The following is a 24,720-nucleotide window of genomic DNA, read 5'->3' as shown; positions in this document are numbered from 1 at the left end:
AGAGAGTCGATAGGTTTGATAAGGAAGAATGGGTATGCACTGCATCTATATCCTAAGATATATATGTATATATATATATATATATATATATATATATATATATATATATATATACATTATATATATAAATAAGATTCATTTAATGAAATGAAGTCAAAAAGAACACAGTGACAAACAGTAATTTGGTTGATGAATTTCAAGTTCACGGATAAATTGACTATTACTCTACCGACAGTTTTCACAGACTGTGTATCGTGCACTTATTTGAAATTAGTGGCGAATAAAAGTGTTCAGAAAATTTCCAAACTTTTAGATTAACTATATTTATTTATTTTGGTCATTACGGTATAAAATTCGATCCTTAATTAGTTAAATAAAAATTACATCAACTGTCCCTCTCATTTCTGGGTAAAATATAAAAAGTGTTAAAACTTAACCAATAGTTCCTAAATACATTTTTAATAAGCCTAAAATTTATAGAACTCATTTTCGGGTCACCGTTTATTTTAAAATCACCATATTCATTTTTAACTCGTTTAATATCGATCGAATTACAATTGAGCGTTACTGTCGATTACAAAATAAATTTGAATATATATATATATATATATATATATATATATATATATATATATATATATATATATATATATATATATATATATATATATATATATATATATATATATATATATATATTCAATATACTTCATTTACATATATAGATACCTTTTAAATAATAGTTATTATATATTATTTTATTTTACATTATTAGTTCTAGCAATTATGTCATATAATATTTCAATTTATATTTCAAATTCATATATTTAAATATATATGTATCTATTTACAAATAGTGGTTCGTGAATCATCGAGAGCAGTCGAAGGTCAATGAATTCATGAAAACGGTTCAAAAATCTTAAGAGTCAACATTACATACATTGCTTATCATGTCGAAATCATATAAAGATTAAGTTTAAATTTGGTCGGAAATTTTTGGGTCGTCACACTTCACAACCCCAGACTTTCAAATAAGACAAGTTAGGACTCTTTCCATGCCATAACTCATATGGTGTCTTTTCTACCTTCTTGGTTGGAACCATATTGAGTATGCCTGCAGCAGACTCTAATGCATAACCCCAAAAAGACATCGGTAGAGTAGTTAGACTCATCATAGATCGAACCATATCAAGTAAAGTTTGATTCCTCCGCTCCGACACACCATTGTGATGTGGTGTATAAGGTGGAGTGAATTGTGAGACAATCCCACGATTCTTCAGGTGGTCTAAAAACTCTTGAGTCATATATTCCCCTCCCCTATCAGAGCGAAGGGCTTTAATGGTCTTTCCAAGTTGATTCTCTACTTCATTTTAGAAGATTTTGAATGTTTCAAAAACTTCATGTTTATGTTTAGCAAGTAAAAATAACCAGGGTTGCAAAAAATGGAATTACTCGGCGATTACTCGGAGATTAAATGGAAAATTAACATTTCCGTTAAGTTTAATGTGATTCAGTCTAAAAACGGTCAACGCCGTTTTATTCGGTCAAACCCGTTTAAACGGGATTAAATCCGTTTATTTGATTTAACAACGTTTAAACGGTCAACCAAGTTAAACGGTCAACACAACTTTTTTAGGGTTTTTTTAGCCTTTTAGGTCTTTCACAAAGCACGCATTTTACAAACAAGAAACACCCAAATTAAAGACGGCGATTATCGTTTCCATTACACGGTTCATCTTTTCTATTGCAATTCGCTAGTGTACATGTTTATCAGGTAATGTTTATTTGATCAATTTGTACCTTCTCGTTCTTATTCATTTGGTTATTTTTCATCAATTAATTATGTGTGTGTTGAATAGTTGATGTATTTATTTGATCAACTGCAATTGTTGTACTTATTTCATTGATTGCAACTTGTTGTATTTATTTGATCAATTATTTATTTTACGGAAAGATCCACACCACTTTAAAGACCAAAAGCCTTGACTTGTTGGCTTCTTGTTATTTAATTCTTGATGACTGCAAGTTGCTCACTTCTTATACATTATTTATTTTACATATACAGAGTACTTTGGCTATGTATTTGTTTATTGTTTAGTTCTTAGTGCTTATTGTTTAGTTGCTTAGTGCTTAATGTATTTTTTATAAATGCTATGTATGTATTTGTTTACTGTTTTTTTTACTTATGGCATCAGCAACATCAACGCATTCGATGGAATCTACGACTACGAGTTGTCAAGAACTTAAAAGGAAATCTGATGATATTGGTTGGGATTATGCAATTTTAGTAGATCCAACTAATCTTCAAAAGGTGCAATGTAAGTTATGTGGTAAGGTTATATCCGCAGGGATTAATAGATTGAAACAACATATTGCGGGTATAAAGGGAAATGTTCAAATATGTACTAAAGCCACTGACACTGATAAACTTAAATGTCAACATGCTATTGATGGTCAAAGATGTAAAAAGAAAGCTAAACAAGATAATGATGAAGCTTTGAGAGGGGAAGTGAGAATTCATAGAAATAATCTCATAGACCTTGATGAGATGGAAGATGTACTTGGCCATTTGAAGTCGGCACGTTCTTTTGGTCCAATGAACAGATTTACTACATTTGATAAGGGAAAGAGCAAACAAAGTGATCTTGAGAACGTGTTGAGAAAAGAACAACTGAGTATTATCAAGGATTATATAGCTAGGTGGTTTTATGAATGTGCCATTCCATTTCACACGGTCGAGAAGGATAGTTTCAAACTCATGATGGAGGCGGTCGGTCAATTTGGACCTACGATTGAAACTCCAACTAGATATGAGCTGGGGGAACCTTTATTAAAAAAGGAGATTAATAGAACAAAAGGTGTGTTGAAACAATATGAAGATGAATGGAAGGCAACTGGATGCTCCATTATGACTGATGCTTGGACCGATAGAAAAAGAAGGAGTATTATGAATTTATGTGTAAATTCGAAGTTGGGTACTGTTTTCTTGTCATCCAAAGAATCTTCTAATGTCGCTCACACAAAAGAGCACATATATGATTATATTGAGAGTTGCATTGTACAAGTTGGTCCTGAAAATGTAGTGCAAGTTGTGACTGATAATGCTGCTAATAACATGGGAGCAGCAAAGATGTTAAAGCTGAGAAGGCCAACAATCTTTTGGACATCATGTGCTGCTCATACAATCAATCTTATGCTTGAAGGTAATAAGTTTAATCTCACTTTGTTTTTCATATTTATGCTTTCATATACAGTTTCATCACTTGAAAACAATGAGTGCATTATTTATAACTTGTTATATATTTACATTTATAGATCAACAATATAGACCAGTTTACTTTGAAAAAGGTAATAACTTGTTAAATATTTTATTTTGTGTATTTTTTCTTGAAGCTATTGGTGCGCTATCAGTTTATAAACCAACACTTGAAGAGGCAAGAAAAATAACGGTGTTTATTTATGCCCACCATAAATCATTGGCTCTAATGAGGTATTATACAAAAAAAAATATATTGTGAGACCGGGAGTTACAAGGTTTGCTTCCGCATTTCTTACTTTACAAAGTCTACTGGATAAAAAAGAGCAGCTAAGACATATGTTTACAAGTGAAAACTGGGACAAATTAGCATTATCCAAGACGAAGAAAGGGAAAGACATTCGTGCGTTGGTGCTTGAGAACCAAACTTGGACCGGGGTGATAAAATGCCTAAAAGTCTTTTCACCTTTAGTCAAACTTCTACGAATGGTAGATGCCGATTGGAAGCCTTCCATGGGTTTTATACATGCCGAGCTTAAAAAGGCGCAACAAGAAATCAAGGATGCCTTGAACAACGATATGACAGCTTATGGTCCTATCATGGATATCACCTCAACTAAAATGAATGGTAGACTTGATACATGCCTACATTTGGCGGCCTATGTTTTGAACCCATTTTACTTTTATAACGATATAAATGTCCAACATGATGTCATTGCCAACGACGCTGTTGTTGAACTTGTAGAGACATTATTTCCTGATGATATTGAGATGCAAAAAAAGATAGTGATGGAGGAGTTTCCGATTTACAAGGGTAAACTAGGAAAGTTTGATCGGCCACTTGCAATCAAAGGATGTGAGGTGAACGATGATAAATATGATCCGGGTAATGCATTTAGTAATTCATATGAATGTAGTATATAAATTATTATACATGTATCAACTTAATATTCATTTGCTTCCTTAAATGTAGCAAATTGGTGGGCAAGTTTTGGTGTATCAACTCCTCATTTGAGAACGATTGCTATAAGAATACTTTCTCTAACCACTAGCTCATCCGGATGTGAAAGAAATTGGAGCACTTTTGAAGCGGTTAGTAACTTTATGTATCAAGTATAATCGTTAAATTCTAAAGTTATCTTTTATTCAAATTTTGTGTTGGTTACTCTTAACATTGTAGATTCATACCAAAAAGAGAAATAGACTTGAGACCGAAAAGTTGAACAATCTTGTTTATGTTCAATTTAATGCAAATTTAATTGTGAAAAACAAGAAAAGAAAGCAGAGAGGCAAAGAAGTACTTCTATCGCACGACGGTGCAAGTGAGGCCCAAGATTGGATTATAAATGAAGCATTATTAAATGAAAGCACTAGAATGACGCGTGAATTGTATTAGGAAGATTTTGAGTCTGATGAAGAAGAAATCAATGAAGATGAAGATTATGAATATGAGTCGGATGGAGTTCAAATCTTTGATTCATATGCAGACTTTGATGACCATGAAGAATGATTGAGTAACAATCATATATGTTTAATGTATTAGAACAATTATCTAAACAATTATGATTTTGGTTGTAAAGAGCTATGCTTTTGGTTGTAACAAACTAACAAGTAACACCTATGCTTTTGTTAAAGTTTAATCTATTGCTCTTTTCTACTACTTGTGTATATATTTTGTACAGTAGACTCATAAGATACTTCTAAAGTTTCCTACTCATATATTATAGCTATTAGTTAATCAATTATTCATTTTTGAAACATTTGTATATAATATATTTATAGTTATTATTAATTTTTTATTATAATTATTTTTAAAAGTCAACATTGGTCAACATCCGATTAATCTCCGATTAATCCCCGAATTGCCGATTAATCCTTCAAAAGTGCCGACCGATTAATCCCCGAATGGCGTTTTTACAACCTTGAAAATAACCATATCTACTATAATCATCAGTAAATGTAACGAAGTATGATTCACCATTTCTAGACATAGTTCTAAAAGGGCCACACACATCAGTATGTATTAGTCCTAAAAGATCTTTAGCTCTTTCACCTAAACCAGAGAAAGGAGCCTTTGTCATTTTTTCACATAACATGACTCGCATACATCAAATGACTCAGAGCCAGTTGATTCCAAAATCCCATCAGATTGGAGTTTCGAAATGCTTTGTTGATTTATATGACCAAGACGACAATGCCATAGATAGGTCTTGTTCAAGTTTTGCTTGAATCGTTTGGCAGTACAGGTATATACAGAATTATTATTTGAAATCACACCATGTATATCAATTTCAAAAATACCATCACGTGGAATAGCATTAAAATAAAATACATTATTCTTAGAAACTGAAATACCAAAGTGCGTAAATGTAAGTTCAAAACCAACATTTTTCAAAAGAGAAACTGAAATTACATTGCTCATAATACTAGGAGTATAATGACATTGTTCCAACAAAACAATAAGACCACTAGGTAGAGTAAGCTCATAGGTTCCAATAGATTTGACAACAGCTCGTGCCCCATTGCCCACTCTTAAGTCTAGTATGTTGTTCTTCAGTCTATTACTTCTTCTCATTCCCTGCATATTGTTACAGATGTGAGTACCATAACCAGTATCAAAAATCCAGGAATCACTAGAAAAAGTATATAACTGTATATGAAATATACCTGATTTGCTGGTCTGGCCAGCTTTGCCTTTTTTCAACTCAGATAAGTAGGAAGGATAGTTCCTCCTCCAGTGGCTAACTTTTCCACAGTGGAAACATTCGGCGTCTTTCGCTGGGTTTTCTTTCTTGGGAGGTGGTGGAATCTTTTTCTTAGCAAATGACTTGCCTTTTCCTTTTCCCCAAGTTTTCGGCTTATTCTTTTTCACCTTACCATCCCTAATCATCAGGACACCTGGATTGGAAACCTTATATGGAATATTCTGTTCAGCAATTTTGAACATCGAGTGCACCTCTGCCAGAGATTTCTCCCAACCTTGCATATTGTAATTCATTACAAATTGGTGATACGATTTTGGTAGTGAAACCAAAACCGTGTTCATAGCCAAGTTAGGCGGCAAGGTAGTTCCAAGTTTTTCCAATCGGTCAATGTAGCTTTTCATTTTCAAGACATGAGAGCTCACTGATTGACCCTTCTCCATTTTGCATGTTTGAAGAATCTTATAAGTTTCATATAACTCTTGACTAGCCTGTTTTTGAAACATATTTTTCAGCTCAGTCATCATATCATATGTTGTATGACCTTCCATTTTCTTTTGGAGGTCAGAAGTCATACTAGCAAGCATGATTAAAGCTATCTTCTCTTGCTCATCAAACAACTTCTGATAAGCATTCTTTTGAGCAGCAGTAGCTGTCTCAGGAGGAGCTTCGGGTAAGGGTTCTTCAATTTTGTTCAACTTCCCTTCATATTTGAGAACAATTCTCAGGTTGCGGTACCAATTGAGGAAGTTTGAACTATTGAGTTTCTCCTTCTCCAACAAAGAACGGAGGGTGTTTTGATTTACGTTTTGATTGTTTAACATCTACAAAAGAACAAGGTTCAATTTTAGTATCTTCGATATAATATTTTAATAAATTAATTACCCAAGTTTTAATATATTTAAAAACAATTAATTTACGAAAGCCGAAGATCCACATAGAGGTTCCATAACTACATATGTTGATCAGCTAGCAGTTATAGAGTCTACTGGTAGGTAGTGAGTACCAATTGCATCACAGGTGCAACTGTTAGATCTTTATGGGACCTTGAGATATTTGTAGTATAACAAACCACTATTATCTATTGACATGTTTGTCCCATCCTTGCCTCGAACTCAGGTCTCACCATGAATACGATTAAGTCGTCCAATTTGGAAACAGTGGAAATTCAACCTAGTCTCACTCGTAACTGAAAATCCACCTCGTGGCTATAATTCGATTAGGTCTCACCGTAATCAAAAAATAACGAGGAGTGTTTGCAAGCTCATTGGATGACATGACTTAAATTTGACGGGTATTTTGAAAAAGTTTGTGTTAACGAATAATGCATGCACACAAAATTCGCTACACTATTTGTTAAAAATCATTTTAACCAATTTTATATATGTCGATCGTATTTATGCGTCTAGTTTGTTATTTTATTTTATATTAAAAAAATAACAAATACACATTATGTATCATTTTAAAACATTTTTAAAAGATGTCGCCCATATATGTTATTTGAGTTTCAAAAAATATTTAACTTTAAACTCGTTAGAGTTTAACTTTTTAAAATCATCAATTTTAACCTTTGAAACTCGTTACTAGTTTTATTTGATGTTTTCATCAAAAACATTTAGTATACATTATAATCAACAATTAAATATAAATGCGTAAAAATAAAATACAACCATACCATGCATCACACACACATAGCCTCGCCCAAAAATCCTATGCTTGATCCCATGAGCCGACATGGGATCAAGAGGTCAAACTAAGGGTAATATCGTAGCTCCCACTTAATTCAAGAATCAAGTGAAAACATGACAAACGCCATCGTTGTCAACTTGACCTGTTCGCCATCTTCTAAGTCAAACTCCACGTTGCATCTTTATCTTTAATCTTCATCTTATTACATTTATTTAAAATTGAAAAATATAACTAATCTAATACTTTTAAAATTTAGAATAAACTTAAATACAATACTATGAAAATGAAAAATAAATATAATACAACTTTGGCTTCAAAATGGCCTTTCTAATAATATAAATAATCAACATGACATAATATTATCGTAATCAACAATCACAACAATCATACATATGTCGGGGCATTATGAGCTATGTGTACAATCACAATTTTAATAACTACATTATTAAAACCTACATATGGCTTGTCCATAGTTACAATGCATGTGTACAACCAAGGAATGTAACAATCAACAATTATAATAAATATTCAAGCTATAACAATTAAATATACAATTTAAAATAGTGATATTCTTTCAATCATATTTGTATGTCATAAGGTTAAGTCTAAATCAACCGTGTTGACTTTAAAAACCAAAAAGGTTTCGACTTTTACCAATTCACCACAAAGCTAAATCTAAAGAAAATCACGCGACAATTAAGATGGTGTAAAAGCGGCTCTGATACCACTGTTGGAAAATTGTGTGTACTTTTACCAATTCAGATTAACGCAGCGGATAGTTAAAATACTAATCTTTTAATATTTCATAAAAACATTTACATGATTAAATGTTCATAAATTTAATGAAACATGCACACGATTAACTTATCCCAACAATCCAGTTACACCGCTGATAATTGTCAAAATATAAAACAAAAGAGGAGTAAACGATATACCTTTCTTGAAGAAATGAATTGGTGGAGAGAAACCTACGATCAAAAGTATGACCGTCTCTTTGGATAGTCCACACTACACTTCAAACAATGCTAATGGATGCTAGTCCAAACCCAAGTAACTTATTATAATAATCAAATTACTATAATAAATAAATAATACTTCGTAAGTTATTGTTTTGATCTTCAAAGAACCAAAGTTTTCTTTCTATATTTTCTCTGTATTCACTTTTGGGTTTCACAATGATTCTTGCTTTTTATTTGTCTTGTATGACAACTAGCAAAATATTTGAGTTAATTATTGTGTGTCTGTGTCATGTACTCTCCCTCAAACAGAATCCTTTCTTGAATATATATATATATATATATATATATATATATATATATATATATATATATATATATATATATATATATATATATATATATATATATATATATATATATATATATATATATATATATAATATATATATATATATAGCATTTTGAGAAAAGGTTGAACTGTTAAATTAACCCGTGAACCTTTTTGAATTATATTCACTATATTAACCCGTGAATCTTTTACTTTTAGAAAGAATGAAAGATAGGATATTGTTTTCGATTTCTATCTGATGTAATATCATAAAGTCGTATTTTTCAAATACTTTAGGGGTACGTTATGTAACTTATGATTAATAATTTCTATCATATCGCTTTCATGTGAATAGTAAATTAATTAATTTAATTTTATTTACTATTTATATGAATAGTAAATGAATTAATTTCGATTTACTATTTTGTTACTTGAGTAATATATATACATCATATATATATTTTATTTGACGTCTCGATGTATATGTGTGTGACCCCGAAGGCTCAAATGAGGTTGGCCATATAATTATATGTTGTACCTTGCACATTAATCCTACAGGTTGCAAAATCGATAGTTATACGTAAGGAAAACAACTTTTGGTCAAGGTGGATTTCTACATTAATAATAATGAAGGGTGGTGATATTTACAAATGTTGTTTTATAGATTCACTATATTTTTACCATATTTACCAAAATACCCTTATATTATCCTTACATCTAATTTATTTAATATTTATTGTATTCACTTTTCAACCGCTTTACTCGTCCCCTCATTAATCCACTTTATTTTTGTCCAGATTAGCCACACATATTTATATACTTAAAAAACGATCGTGATTGTATTAATAAAAAGAAGTCAAAATCAGTACGCCAATAACACAAATTACATTGCATCACCAAGATTAAACCAAGCAAATTACATTAAACCAACACCACTGGGCAAATTTACTTCCTTTTATTAACTATAACAATAAAAAAGACAAACAACTGCTATTACTTGCTGTAAGATCTATACCGAAGCATCAAATGTGAATGGTAACTCTAATTGATCATGCTCATTTCAACAATCCGTTCTCCATTCCTCTCCATCGCAGGAGGCGACCTCCGTTTTTTTGGAGGGACTTATGAAAATGATTGTTATTTTGGCCGATATAATTTGTATCTCATTGCAGATATGAGTTATCAAAGTAAGCTTTAATCTTTCAGTGGGATCGAAAGATTGTTGGTGTGGCTTATTAAAGGACAAGTAATGTAATCGGATATCCACCAGATTGAAAGAAAATCTAAGTGAAGCTAAACTCTGGACATGATGTGTCGAGTAGTGGATTAAGGAGAATTAGTTAACATTCTCCCCAAACACTATAAATCCTTGAGTTTGTTGCACTTTACATTCTTTACATATTGCATTAACAAACACAAACGCTTGCACACTTAAAACTTATACTTAGAATGTTAAACGCATCGAACAAGTTTTAAGAAACCACTAAGTAACTATTACCCTCTAGTTACATAAAGGACGTTAATGCAATTCCATGAACTATGACGTTAGATATATTAGAATCTCTCTATAATCGCTTTAACATTTTTCGTGCGTTTATCCTACTATTACATCAGCTAGTGATAAAGCAAACGATCATCAAGAAAAGAAAATAGCCCTTTATCAATTTCAATTTACAGTTGGAAATCTCCATATTCCTATTTTTTTCTTTTTTAAATGTTCTGCGCCACTATGGCGTTAGTTTTAATCAAATTCATCTGCACGACATCTAAAAGATTATTCTTCTTTAGATGTATTGATGAGTGAAAATAGAAATGATATAGATGATAGGAATTTCACAGTACCATGTATACTCTACCATATTGATGAAGTTACATTTTCCTGTTCCAAATATAATATACTAGCTGGAGACCCGCGATTTCGCGGGGGTTTTTGAGTGTTTAATAGTAAAATCATTATTTTTAATAGTAAAATTATTATTTTTATAGCTATTATTATTAGTATTTATTATTATTAAAAGTATCATTTTTTTTATAAAAGTTATCATTATAAGTATTATTATTATACGTAAAGATATACTTATTACATATACTATATTACACTACATAAATTTTTATAAAATATTACTATCTACAATTTTATATATAAATTTACATATAGTATAAATATATATTTTCACATAATCATAGATAAATATTAATTTTGATACATTATAATATTTTAAACATATATAAAATTTATAATAAATGATATATATATATTCTAATTAAAATACTTTAATAAGAATTGGATATATATAAATATTAGGTATAATAATAATAATAATTGTTTACTATTATTATATGTGTTAATATTATTTGTTATATAATAATTGATTTAAGTTCGTGAATTCGAAGCCAACCCTGCATTGTTCAGAATTTTCGTATGCATATTTTTACTACAAAATATCGTATCGTGAGTTTCATTAGCTCCCTTTTTAATTGCTTTTGCAATATATATTTTTGGGCTGAGAATACATGCGTTGCTTTTATGTTTAACAAAATAGACACAAGTACTTAAAATATATTCTATGTTGAGTTGTACCACCTTGCATATCTTCCCTAATAGATTGGTAACTAATATTTACTTGCTGTAAGAACATGTAAGCGCGAATCCTATTGATAGATCTATCGGGTTTGACCACCCCAACCCGTCTAGTCGCTCTAGTATCGTAAACGGTTGCATAGTACTTCATTTTTACTACACTTGGTACAGTGTAGGGAGATTTCATAATAAAGGGAATATGCCACATCAATTGTTAAGTATGGTTACCGAAGCGCTCAACAACTTATAGAATACTTTTATACACTTGCGATGTACATATATTTATAAACTGAAATCTTGTGGTCTATTAAAATATTGAAATGATTGTTATGATAAACCTATGAACTCACCAACCTTTTGGTTGACACTTTTAAGCATGTTTATTCTCAGGTATGAAAGAAATCTTCCGCTGTGCATTTGCTCATTTTAGAGATATTTACATGGAGTCGTTCATGGCATATTTAGGACAGTACCTCGAAATGGGACCAACTGTTGAAGACTTTGTCCAGGTGGATTTGGACAGGTCATTTCAGGTGGTATCAGAGCGGTGGTATTAGCGAACCAGGACTTGCATTAGTGTATCTAACTGATAGTTGTTATGATGCATTAGTGAGTCTGGACTTCGACCTTAGCTGCAAATTATAAGTTTTGTTTATCATTCCTAGTGGAAAATTTCCTGCTTAGCATTCCTAAGTCTAGACACGTCTTACTGCCTTTATTGCATAAATAGTGTATAGACAGATTCATATCTTAGCATATCCGTTACTATAAACTTTGCCTGACAGCTTCCAAAGATTCCTCCGTGACTTATGGGATTCTAGTATTGTATATACATATGTAAGTTATGTATTGAAGCATACCAAACTAAATCCTATAATCTATTTCCTATCGAAAATATTTATTTGACCGTGCAAGATTAAACTCGCAACTAGTTCAAATTCTTCGGATTCCAATAGCTATTCCGAAATAGATATTCACCTGAGCTACGAAAGTAGTGTAACCGGAATGGATCAACCAGCTTGTCATCTTCAATTGGGGATGTGTTCGTAGTCAACTTAATCAATGGAGATGAGAAGAAGGCAATCCTTTCCTTCCACCAACCGAATTCACCTCTTGGCAAAAAAAAAAAAAAAAAAACCTGACGCACTTACCAACGAACCAGTCCGAAACACCATCTTCACTCTCATTTCCAGAATATCTCGCAACGATTATATAATATCTCAAATTCTAAACCTTATTCATCCCCTTGTTCAAACCGTCAATCATCCCGGAATAAAAGAAGAAGTCAACGAACTTCGTGCTCGAGTAGTAACTTTGGAGAGTACGATGCACAACTTGCAGGCATCACCGTCAACACCGGCACCAATAGTACCACCAGCATCAGCACCAATACCACCAACAACACAAGCCTCAACACCACACGTCTCAACATCACAATCTATACCTCAAGCATAATCTTCGTTCTACGTATCGTTCTACATCAAAGATTCTTTTGTACAAACTATTAATGGTGAAAATATTTTAACAGGTAGGTAACACTCGAGGAATATTTAGATTTCACATTAATAAGTTACACTGTACATTCTTCAATTCAGATTCAGCAGTCATTAACCATACTGCTCAAATCCATATATATACGTATCCGTTCACCAAAGAACAACTATTTTCATTCAAATTCAATTTCATATTCGGATTTTGACCGATCAGAATCCAAGTCAAGATTTGACAAGTGGCATAATGAAGAAAATAATGGACAAAATAAAAATTGAATTAGAAATCAATTAATTAACTACGTAAAATTATAAATCTATACTAACCAAATCCTAGCTAACTGTTCCTAGCTAACTGTTCTTATACCCGTTATGACTATTTCCTTATTACATTTTATTTATTGTCATTTTAATTATCGCAATTTATTTATCGCAATTTTAATACTCGCAATTTTATTTATCGTCATTTATTTTACGCACTTTATTTATCGTCATTTAAATACTGTTATTTACTTTACGCACTTTATTTTTCGTCATTTAAATACAGTTATTTATTTTAAGCACTTTAAATATCGTCGGACAAATCGGGACACATGTACACAATACGTCGGATTAATTCTGAGACAATAGTTTGTACAATGGGTCACGATGCATCTTGATTAATTAGATTATATATTGAACTATTGGACTATTGGACTATTGGACCATTGGACTACTAACATTGGACTACTAACCTTGGACGATTAAAAAGTATTAAAAGAGTAGGAAATATTAATTACAACACATTTTGACTTAAAATATCGTTAATAAGTTACATCTACTACAGTTAAATATTTCCTCAAGTTTGCCACTTGATTTCATCTTAAACATCCTTAGTATCTTGACGATCACAATCAGCGTTTAATCATCTAAAAACCTTCAATATTCTAGAAAACCCTCGGTTTGATAACCGATGATCCAGATCCGTTAACTCTGAAAATGCTGACGAAGCAGCATGTTGTAGATGGTCTTAATGGCCAAAAGTTGATGATAAAGAATGGAACGCTCGATAGAAAAATTTGGTAATGAAAAATAGATTGAGCAAACCATGAAGGATATCAAGGCCAAATACAAGAACCAAACCCTATATTCAAAGAATCCAGGTAATTCTGGATCCAATGAAACCTTCAACGAATATCTTGCTCCTTACTCATGTTAAAATCTTGCGAAAAATCTTTCTTCATCAACCTTCGAACTTAGAAATTCCAAAACATCATCATAAATATCCTCAATATTTCTGAGGATATTTTCATAAATATTCTCGTCTGAAATTATATACCTCCTCGTGCTATTTGTATTACATTAAATTGGAAACTTCTGTAAAACCTAAGTATAATTACGAATGAATTCTGGAGAAGTGTTAAGAATTTGAGCATGAGTTAGTATAATATAATGACACTTGGCCAACGTGATTATATTACAGTAAGTCATGCTGGAAGTTCTAATGAAACATGATGATTCACAGACTATACCGTCATCATGTGCCATGTTACATAACTCTTTCGTTCTGCTTAATTTCTGAACATATCAAGAAAATATATTCTTGATAGTTCTATCCTCAGTGATTCTGATATTTTGACAAATCAAATCGTGCTATTACGTTCTTTCTTGTTTAGAACATTAAGTTCATTCGAAACTCCATACTTATGAATTCTGGACCATTACTCGCTTTACTAGAGGCCGAGAAGAAAATAAAAAGGCAAAGAGCTCCAAAATATAAGAGAAAATATAAAGCCCAATAACAACACGGAGGTTACAAACCGTGGATATTAATACGAATAGCAATATAAAGACACGGTAGAATTAAGAATAATATCACCCCAAGGTAATAGTAGAATTAAACAGACTCTTCTGGTGGAAGATTAAAAAGAATGATGACAGAAATGATAATTAGGAAAATATCAAGGATTAGAACTGGATGAAGCATTTTCACAATCTTTTAGAAGTAAGAATTAAGAAAGAAAGTATAGGAGTGATGAAAATAATGGAATGGATGGGTTTAATTTATATTGAAAATATCAGATGTAGCAATCAAGACAGATGACCACATTTAATTGAAAAGATCCTAATTTCCTTAAATTCCAAGACTCAGATCTTATTTAGATTTCGAAGATTTTCTTAATCCCTTAAATTCCGAAAATTCAACCAAGACAACGTCAAAAGATTAGACGCACCTTATTTTCAAAAAATTCAAACGTGATAACGTCAAAAGTTAAGACGAGCTTTATTTTCTAGATTCACTCATTAAGTGATAGCTTCATTCGTACGCTTCGAGAAATCAAATTGTTTTATCCTTATTACTCAATGGTGATAAAAATTTATTTATCAACTCATATACGTCAGGAAAACATTCTTATTGTTAACCATGACCACCTCGATCAAATTTCGGGACGAAATTTCTTTAATGGGTAGGTACTGTAATGACCCGAAAAATTTCGACTAATTCTAAACCAAACTCTCGATACGATATTGTATTTTTGACACGATAAGCAAAGTTTGTTAGGTTGAGTCTCAAATATTTTGAACTATTTTTATGAATGCAATTACCATTCGACTGTTCTCGATGATTCACGAACAACTAAATGTAAATATATATATATATATATATATATATATATATATATATATATATATATATATATATATATATATATATATATATATATATATATATATATATATATATATATATATATATATGTATATGTATATAAATACTACTTGTAAATATATAAAATAATATTAAATCTATTTGTTTAGAAATATATGATATATATTTATGTGATAAAACTTGTTATTTAAAACTGATTATATATAAAGAGAGAGTAAATGGAAAATGAATGATTTTGAGTCTAATTAGTAAACGTCAGTGACACTCGGTTGACGTTTCGTTAGCTTTAATATAGATATACAACGAGTTCATGAAGATTTAAAATAAAAGTTGGATTGTAAATCGATTACGAAGATTTTAGATTTGATAAAAAATATTTTAACCTTTTTAGTTTAAATATTAGTACTCCGTATATATTAATTGGAACAGAAATAAATAATTATCGAACCTTTTTGATCACGTTTCAAACAGTTAATGAGTGAAATAATTAAATATATTTAATCTAAAAGTTTGGGATTTTTAGGAACACTTTTATACATTAACTGTTTAACAATGGACACGATATATCCATATGTGAAAAACTGTAGGTAGTGTAGTTACAAAATATGACAAATGGAATCCTTTTTACATGTTTGCTTTTGATTATTTTATTAAACTAATTCATACGCATGAATCATCACCATGATCATTACTTTTCTTATATATATACATTACACTACGTGTATAACATTCATCATCATTCTTTTATTTCTTCCTTGTCTCTTACCATCATTTGATCAACTACACAAAACACATCTATATCTCATCCTTTAACTCGATTGAACCATCCCACCCTATCATCAAAACTTAAACCTAATGGCTTTCTGTTTTCTTTGATTAATCACCATCTTCTTCCTACTTGATAAACAAAGACCACCACCATAACCCCACCTCATTTCCACCATCGAAACCCATTACAAACCCATCATCATTATCAAACGAAACCTATTCCATCACCACCTGATAACCATAACTGTTTGAACCTACAATACCGTCATCATCATCAAACCCCCATGTTCATGGCAGCGTTCGTGGTTTTCTGTTCAGGTCAATATTAACACCATCGAAACCCATCAACAAATCACCATCTAACCACCTTCAAGCATCTTTTATTGCTGCGGATGTCTTTGGGTTGCTTCCTGTTTCGGGTCTACGCAAAAACAATCATCATTTTTTTTAGGTTTACGTGAGTCAAGCCAAGAACCATCACACCACCCTTCTTCTTCCCCATCGATCAACCACTAACCATCTCTCTCTCTTAATCACCATAGTAAACCACCACAACCATCTTCATTCTAGTTTTCTTGTTCTTTGATAAACACCCAACAAGAACCAATTGAGTATGACGAACTATCATCCTAGCCAAACCCACCACCACAAGCCACCCATTAATCACCTGCAACCCTACCCTACATCATAACCTCTGCACATAATTTTGTTCTCTTCTTGTGCTCGACTTTTAATACTATTACAGCTTACCTGTTTCCTATTTCTTATCGATGAATAAAAGAAACAATCGAATCAAGATGATGATGTTATTGTTTCTGTTACTATAAATATCCCAAGCCAACACCCACGAATACTTGATAAATTTCGGTAACGAAGATGAACGATGAGACAAAGAGAAGATGTCGATGATGTTTTTCTTTTTCTTTATTATTTCGGCTGGCGTTTTAAAAAAAATTAAATAAATAAAACAAACACCGACACTCTAATTACTATCCGCTACTGTTATGAATTGTGGCCAAAATTTTATTGCTTTGGGATTTTATTGGCCTGAAGATCCAGCTTATATTGTTGGGCCGAAAAGAATAGGTTAAATATAAATAGGTTTCGTTCATATCAGAAAAACAACCACAGATCAGGCGGTTAGGCATGTGGGGGTGAACCGAGTGGTTGTGGGTTCCAGTCCCGCTTCAGGCAGTTTATTTCCTTCTGTTTAAGAAAAGCTTCTAAGGTATTAACTATTATTATTATTATTATTATTATTATTATTATTATTATTATTATTATTATTATTATTATTATTATTATTATTATTGTTAATATAGGTATTAGTTATCATTTATTATTATCATCATGATTATAATTATAATTATGATTATTATTATCATATTATTATTATCATTAATAGTATTACTATTTAGGAGCACTATTAATATTATCATTAGTAATGAAAATATTATTATTAAGTACTAGTATTACTATTAGTAGTAATAACATCATTATAGTTAGTAACATAAATATTAGTATTATTATTAATAGTAAAATCATTATTTTTATAGCTATTATTATTAGTATTTATTATTATTAAAAGTATCAGTTTTTTTATAAAAGTTATCATTATAAGTATTATTATTATACGTAAAGATATATTTATTTATTACATATACTATATTACACTACATAAATTTTTATAAAATATTACTATCTACAATTTTATATATAAATTTACATATAGTATAAATATATATTTTCACATAATCATAGATAAATTATAATTTTGATACATTATAATATTTTAAACATATATAAAATTTATAATAAATGATATATATATATTCAAATTAAAATACTTTAATAAGAATTGGATATATATAAATATTAGGTATAATAATAATAATTGTTTACTATTATTATATGTGTTAATATTATTTGTTATATAATAATTGATTTAGGTTCGTGAATTCGAAGCCAACCCTGCATTGTTTAGAATTGTCGTATGCATATTTTTACTACAAAATATCGTATCATGAGTTTCATTTGCTCCCCTTTTAATTGCTTTTGCAATATATATTTTTGGGCTGAGAATACATGCGCTGCTTTTATGTTTGACGAAATAGACACAAGTACTTAAAATATATTCTACGTTGAGTTGTACCACCTTGCATATCTTCCCTAATAGCTTGGTAACTAATATTTACATGTTGTAAGAACATGTAAGCGCGAATCCTATTAATAGATCTATCGGGTTTGACCACCCCAACCGGGCTAGTCGCTCTAGTATCGTAAACGGTTGCATAGTACTTCATTTTTACTACACTTGGTACAGTGTAGGGAGATTTCATAATAAAGGGAATATGCCACATCAATTGTTAAGTATGGTTACCGAAGCGCTCAACAACTTATAGAATACTTTTATACACTTGCGAGTGTACATATATTTATAAACTGAAATCTTGTGGTCTATTAAAATATTGAAATGATTGTTATGATAAACCTATGAATTCACAAACCTTTTGGTTGACACTTTTAAGCATGTTTATTCTCAGGTATGAAAGAAATCTTCAGCTGTGCATTTGCTCATTTAGAGATATTTACATGGAGTCGTTCATGACATATTTAGGACAGTACCTCGCAATGGGACCAATTGTTGAAGACTTCGTCCAGGTGGATTTGGACAGGTCATTTTAGGTGTTATCAGAGCGGTGGTCTTAGCGAACCAGGACTTGCATTAGTGTGTCTAACTGATAGTTGTTAGGATGCATTAGTGAGTCTGGACTTCGACCTTAGTTGCAAATTATAAGTTTTGTTTATCATTCCTAGTGGAAAATTTTCTGCTTAGCATTCCTAAGTCTAGACACGTCTTACTTCCTTTATTGCATAAATAGTGTATAGACAGATTCATATCTTAGCATATCCGTTACTATAAACTTTGCCTGAAAGCTTCCGAAGATTCCTCCGTGACTTATGGGATTCTGGTATTGTATATACATATGTAAGTTATGTATTGAAGCATACCAAACTAAATCCTATAATCTATTTCCTATCGAAAATACTTTATCTGACCGTGCAAGATGAAACTCGCAACTAGTTCAAATTCTTCGGATTCCGATAGCTATTCCGACATAGATATTTACCTGAGCTCCGAAAGCAGTGTAACCGAAATGGATCAACCAGCTTGTCATCTTCAATTCTGGATGAATTGGGGATGTGTTCGTAGTCGAATTAATCAATCTAGACGAGAAGAAGGCGATCCTTTCCTTCCACCAACCGAATTCACCTCTTAGCAAAAAAAAAAACCTGAAGCACTTACCAACGAACCAGTCCGAAACACCATCTTCACTCTCATTTCCAGAATATCTCGCAACCATTATATAATATCTCAAATTCTAAACCTTATTCATCCCCATGTTCAAACCGTCAATCATCCCGGAATAATAGAAGAAGTCAACGAACTTCGTGCTCGAGTAGTAGCTTTGGAAAGTATGATGCACAACTTGCAGGCATCACCGTCAACACCGGCACCAATAGTACCACCAGCATCAGCACCAATACCACCAACAACACAAGCCTCAACACCACACGTCTCAACATCACAATCTATACCTCGAGCATAATCTTCATTCTACATATCGTTCTACATCAAAGATTCTTTTGTACAAACTGTTAATGGTGAAAATATTTTAACGGGTAGGTAACACTCGAGGAATATTTAGATTTCACATTAATAAGTTACACTGTACATTCCTCAATTCAGATTCAGCAGTCATTAACCATACTTCTCAAATCCATATATATACGTATTCGTTCACCAAAGAACAACTATTTTCATTCAAATTCAATTTCATATTCGGATTTTGACCTATCAGAATCCAAGTCAAGATTTGACAAGTGGCATAATGAAGAAAATAATGTACAAAATAAAAATTGAATTAGAAACCAATTAATTAACTACGTAAAATTATAAATCTATACTAACCAAATCCTAGCTAACTATTCCTAGCTAACTGTTCTTATACCCGTTATGACTATTTCCTTATTACATTTTATTTATTGTCATTTTAATTATCGCAATTTATTTATCGCAATTTTAATACTCGCAATTTTATTTATCGTCATTTATTTTACGCACTTTATTTATCGTCATTTAAATACTGTTATTTACTTTACGCACTTTATTTATCGTCATTTAAATATATTTATTTATTTTACGCACTTTAAATATCGTCGGACAAATCGGGACACATGTACACAATACGTCGGATTAATTCTGAGACAATAGTTTGTACAATGGGTCACGATGCGTCTTGATTAATTAGATTGTATATTGAACTATTGGACTATTGGACTATTGGACCATTGGACTACTAACCTTGAACAATTAAAAAGTATTAAAAGAGTAGGAAATATTAATTACAACACATTTTGACTTAAAATATCGTTAATAAGTTACATCTACTACAGTTAAATATATCCTCAAGTTTGCCACTTGATTTCATCTTAAACATCCTTTGTATCTTGAAGATCACAATCAGCGTTTAATCATCTAAAAACCTTCAATATTCTAGAAAACCCTCGGTTTGATAACTGATGATCTAGATCCGTTAACTCTGAAAATGCTGACGAAGCAGCATGTTGTAGATGGTCTTAATGGCCAAAAGTTGATGATAAAGAATGGAACGCTCGATAGAAAAATTTGGTACTGAAAAACGGATTGAGCAAACCCTGAAGGAGATCAAGGCCAAATACAAGAATCAAACCCTATATTCAAAGAATCCAGGTAATTTTGGATCCAATGAAACCTTCAACGAATATCTTGCTCCTTACTCATGTTAAAATCTTGTGGAAAATCTTTCTTCATCAACCTTCGAACTTAAAAATTCCAAAACATCATCATAAATATCCACTATATTTCTGAGGATATTTTCATAAATATTCTCGTCTGAAATTATATACCTCTTCGTGCTATCTGTATTACATTATATTGGAAACTTCTGTAAAACCTAAGTATAATTACGAATGAATTCTGGAGAAGTGTTAAGAATTTGAGCATGAGTTAGTATAATATAATGACACTTGGCCAACATGATTATATTACAGTAAGTCATGCTGGAAGTTCTAATGAAACATGATGATTCACAGACTATACCGTCATCATGTGCCATGTTACATAACTCTTTCATTCTGCTTAATTTCTGAACATATCAAGAAAATATATTCTTGATAGTTCTATCCTCAGTGATTCTGATATTTTGACAAATCAAATCGTGCTATTACGTTCTTTCTTATTTAGAACATTAAGTTCATTCGAAACTCCATACTTATGAATTCTGGACCATTACTCGCTTTAATAGAGGCCGAGAAGAAAATAAAAAGGCAAAGAGCTCCAAAATATAAGAGAAAATATAAAGTCCAATAACAACACGGAGGTTACAAACCGTGGATATTAATACGAATAGCAATATAAAGACACGGTAGAATTAAGAATAATATCACCCCAAGGTAATAGTAGAATTAAACAGACTCTTCTGGTGGAAGATTAAAAAGAAGGATGACAGAAATGATAATTAGGAAAATATCAAGGATTAGAACTGGATGAAGCATTTTCACAATCTTTTAGAAGTAAGAATTAAGAAAGAAAGTATAGGAGTGATGAAAATAATGGAACAGAAGGGTTTAATTTATAATGAAAATATCATATGTAGCAATCAAGACAGATGACCACATTTAATTGAAAAGATCCTAATTTTCTTAAATTCTGAAGACTCGGATCTTATTTAGATTTCGAAGATTTCCTTAATCCCTTAAATTCCGGAAATTCAACCAAGACAACGTCAAAAGATTAGACGCACCTTATTTTCAAAAAATTCAAACGTGACAACGTCAAAAGTTAAGACGAGCTTTATTTTCTAGATTCACTCTTTAAGTGATAGCTTCATTTGTACACTTCGAGAAATCAAATTGTTTTATCCTTATTACTCAATGGTGATAAAAATTTATTTATCAACTCATATACATCAGGAAAACATTCTTATTGTTAACCATGACCACCTCGATCAAATTTCGGGACGAAATTTCTTTAACGGGTAGGTACTGTAATGACCCGGAAAATTTCGACTAATTCTAAACCAAACTCTTGATACGATATTGTATTTTTGACACGATAGGCAAAGTTTGTTAGATCGAGTCTCAAAGATTTTGAACTATTTTTATGAATGCAATTACCCTTCGACTGTTCTCGACGATTCACGAACAACTAAATGTAAATAAATAAATAAATATATATATATATATATATATATATATATATATATATATATATATATATATATATATATATATATATATATAAATACTACTTGTAAATATATAAAATAATATTAAATCTATTTGTTTAAGAATATATGATATATATTTATGTGATAAAACTTGTTATTTAAAACTGATTATATATAAAGAGAGAGTAAATGGAAAATGAATGATTTCGAGTCTAATTAGTAAACGTCAGTGACACTCGATTGATGTTTCATTAGCTTTAATATAGATATAAAACGAGTTCATGAAGATTTAAAATAAAAAGTTGGATTGTAAATCGATTACGAAGATTTTAGATTTGATAAAAAATATTTTTACCTTTTTAGTTTAAATATTAGTACTCCGTACATATTAATTAGAACAGAAAATAAATAATTATCGAACCTTTTTGATCAGGTTTCAAACAGTTAATGAGTGAAATAATTAAATATATTTAATCTAAAAGTTTGGGATTTTTAGGAACACTTTTATACATTAACTGTTTAACAATGGACACTATATATCCATATGTGAAAAACTGTCGGTAGTGTAGTTACAAAATATGACAACTGGAATCCTTTTTACATGTTTGCTTTTGATTATTTTATTAAACTAATTCATACGCATGAATCATCACCATGATCATTACTTTTCTTATATATATACATTACACTACGTGTATAACATTCATCATCATTCTTTTATTTCTTCCTTGTCTCTTACCTTCATTTGATCAACTACACAAAACACATCTATATCTCATCCTTTAACTCGATCGAACCATCCCACCCTACCATCAAAACTTAAACCTAATGGCTTTCTGTTTTCTTTGATTAATCACCATCTTCTTCCTACTTTATAAACAAAGACCACCACCATAACCCCACCTCATTTCCACCATCGAAACCATTACAAACCCATCATCATTATCAACCGAAACCCACTCCATCACCACCTGATAACCGTAACTATTTGAGCCCACAATACCATCATCATCATCAAACCCCCATGTTCATGGCAGCGTTTGTGGTTTTCTGTTCAGGTCAATATCAACACCATCGAAACCCATCAACAAATCACCATCTAACCACCTTCAAGCATCTTTTATTACTGCGGATGTCTTTGGGTTGCTTCCTGTTTCGGGTCTATGCAAAAACAATCATCATTTTTTTTAGGTTTACGTGAGTCAAGCCAAGAACCATCACACCACCCTTCTTCTTCCCCATCGATCAACCACTAACCATCTCTCTCTCTTAATCACCATAGTAAACCACCACAACCATCTTCATTCTAGTTTTCTTGTTCTTTGATAAACACCCAACAAGAACCAATTGAATATGACGAACTATCATCCTAGCCGAAACCACCACCACAAGCCACCCATTAATCACCTGCAACCCTACCCTACATCATAACCTCTGCACATAATTTTGTTCTCTTCTTGTGCTCGAATTTTAATACTATTACAGCTTACATGTTTCCTGTTTCTTATCGATGAACAAAAGAAAAAATCGAATCAAGATGATGATGTTTTTGTTTCTGTTACTATCGAATATCCCAAGCCAACACCCACGAATACTTGATAAATTTCGGTAACGAAGATGAACGATGAGACAAAGAGAAGATGTCGATGATGTTTTTCTTTTTCTTTATTATTTCGGCTGGTGTTTTAAAAATAAATAAATAAATAAAACAAACGCCGACAACCTAATTACTATCCGCTACTGTTATTAATTGTGGCCAAAATTTTATTACTTTGGGCTTTTATTGGCCTGAAGATCCAGCTTATATTGTTGGGCCGAAAAGAATAGGTTAAATATAAATGGGTTTTGTTCATATCAGAAAAACAACCACAGATCAGGCGGTTAGGCATGTGGGGGTGAACCGAGTGGTTGTGGGTTCCAGTCCCGCTTCAGGCAGTTTATTTCCTTCTTTTTAAGAAAAGCTTCTAAGGTATTAACTATTATTATTATTATTATTATTATTATTATTATTATTATTATTATTAT

At 31.2% G+C, this 24,720-nt stretch overlaps 1 protein-coding gene across 1 annotated transcript; it reads left to right on the top strand.

The window, feature by feature from the left end:
- The first annotated feature begins 2,185 nt into the window (after positions 1-2,185).
- LOC139854255 (uncharacterized) lies at positions 2,186-4,766 on the top strand. Its single transcript, XM_071843571.1, has 6 exons — positions 2,186-3,203; positions 3,394-3,490; positions 3,565-4,142; positions 4,230-4,348; positions 4,437-4,553; positions 4,653-4,766. Exons 1-6 carry the CDS (start codon positions 2,186-2,188, stop codon positions 4,764-4,766), a joined length of 2,043 nt encoding a protein of 680 aa, XP_071699672.1.
- The last annotated feature ends 19,954 nt before the right edge of the window (positions 4,767-24,720 follow it).

This window comes from Rutidosis leptorrhynchoides, chromosome 6, assembly GCF_046630445.1.
Source record: "Rutidosis leptorrhynchoides isolate AG116_Rl617_1_P2 chromosome 6, CSIRO_AGI_Rlap_v1, whole genome shotgun sequence".
NCBI lineage: Eukaryota > Viridiplantae > Streptophyta > Magnoliopsida > Asterales > Asteraceae > Rutidosis > Rutidosis leptorrhynchoides.
Note: the sequence above shows the minus strand (reverse complement) of the source record. Positions and strands in the feature narration are given on the sequence as shown.

Bases quoted from the DNA above. Each gene is read 5' to 3' on its own strand.
- LOC139854255 (XM_071843571.1), top strand. From the start codon at position 2,186: ATGGCATCAGCAACATCAACGCATTCGATGGAATCTACGACTACGAGT. The intron at 3,204-3,393 runs GTAATAAGTTTA...TTTTTCTTGAAG, and splicing joins AATCAATCTTATGCTTGAAG to CTATTGGTGCGCTATCAGTT. The intron at 4,143-4,229 runs GTAATGCATTTA...CCTTAAATGTAG, and splicing joins CGATGATAAATATGATCCGG to CAAATTGGTGGGCAAGTTTT.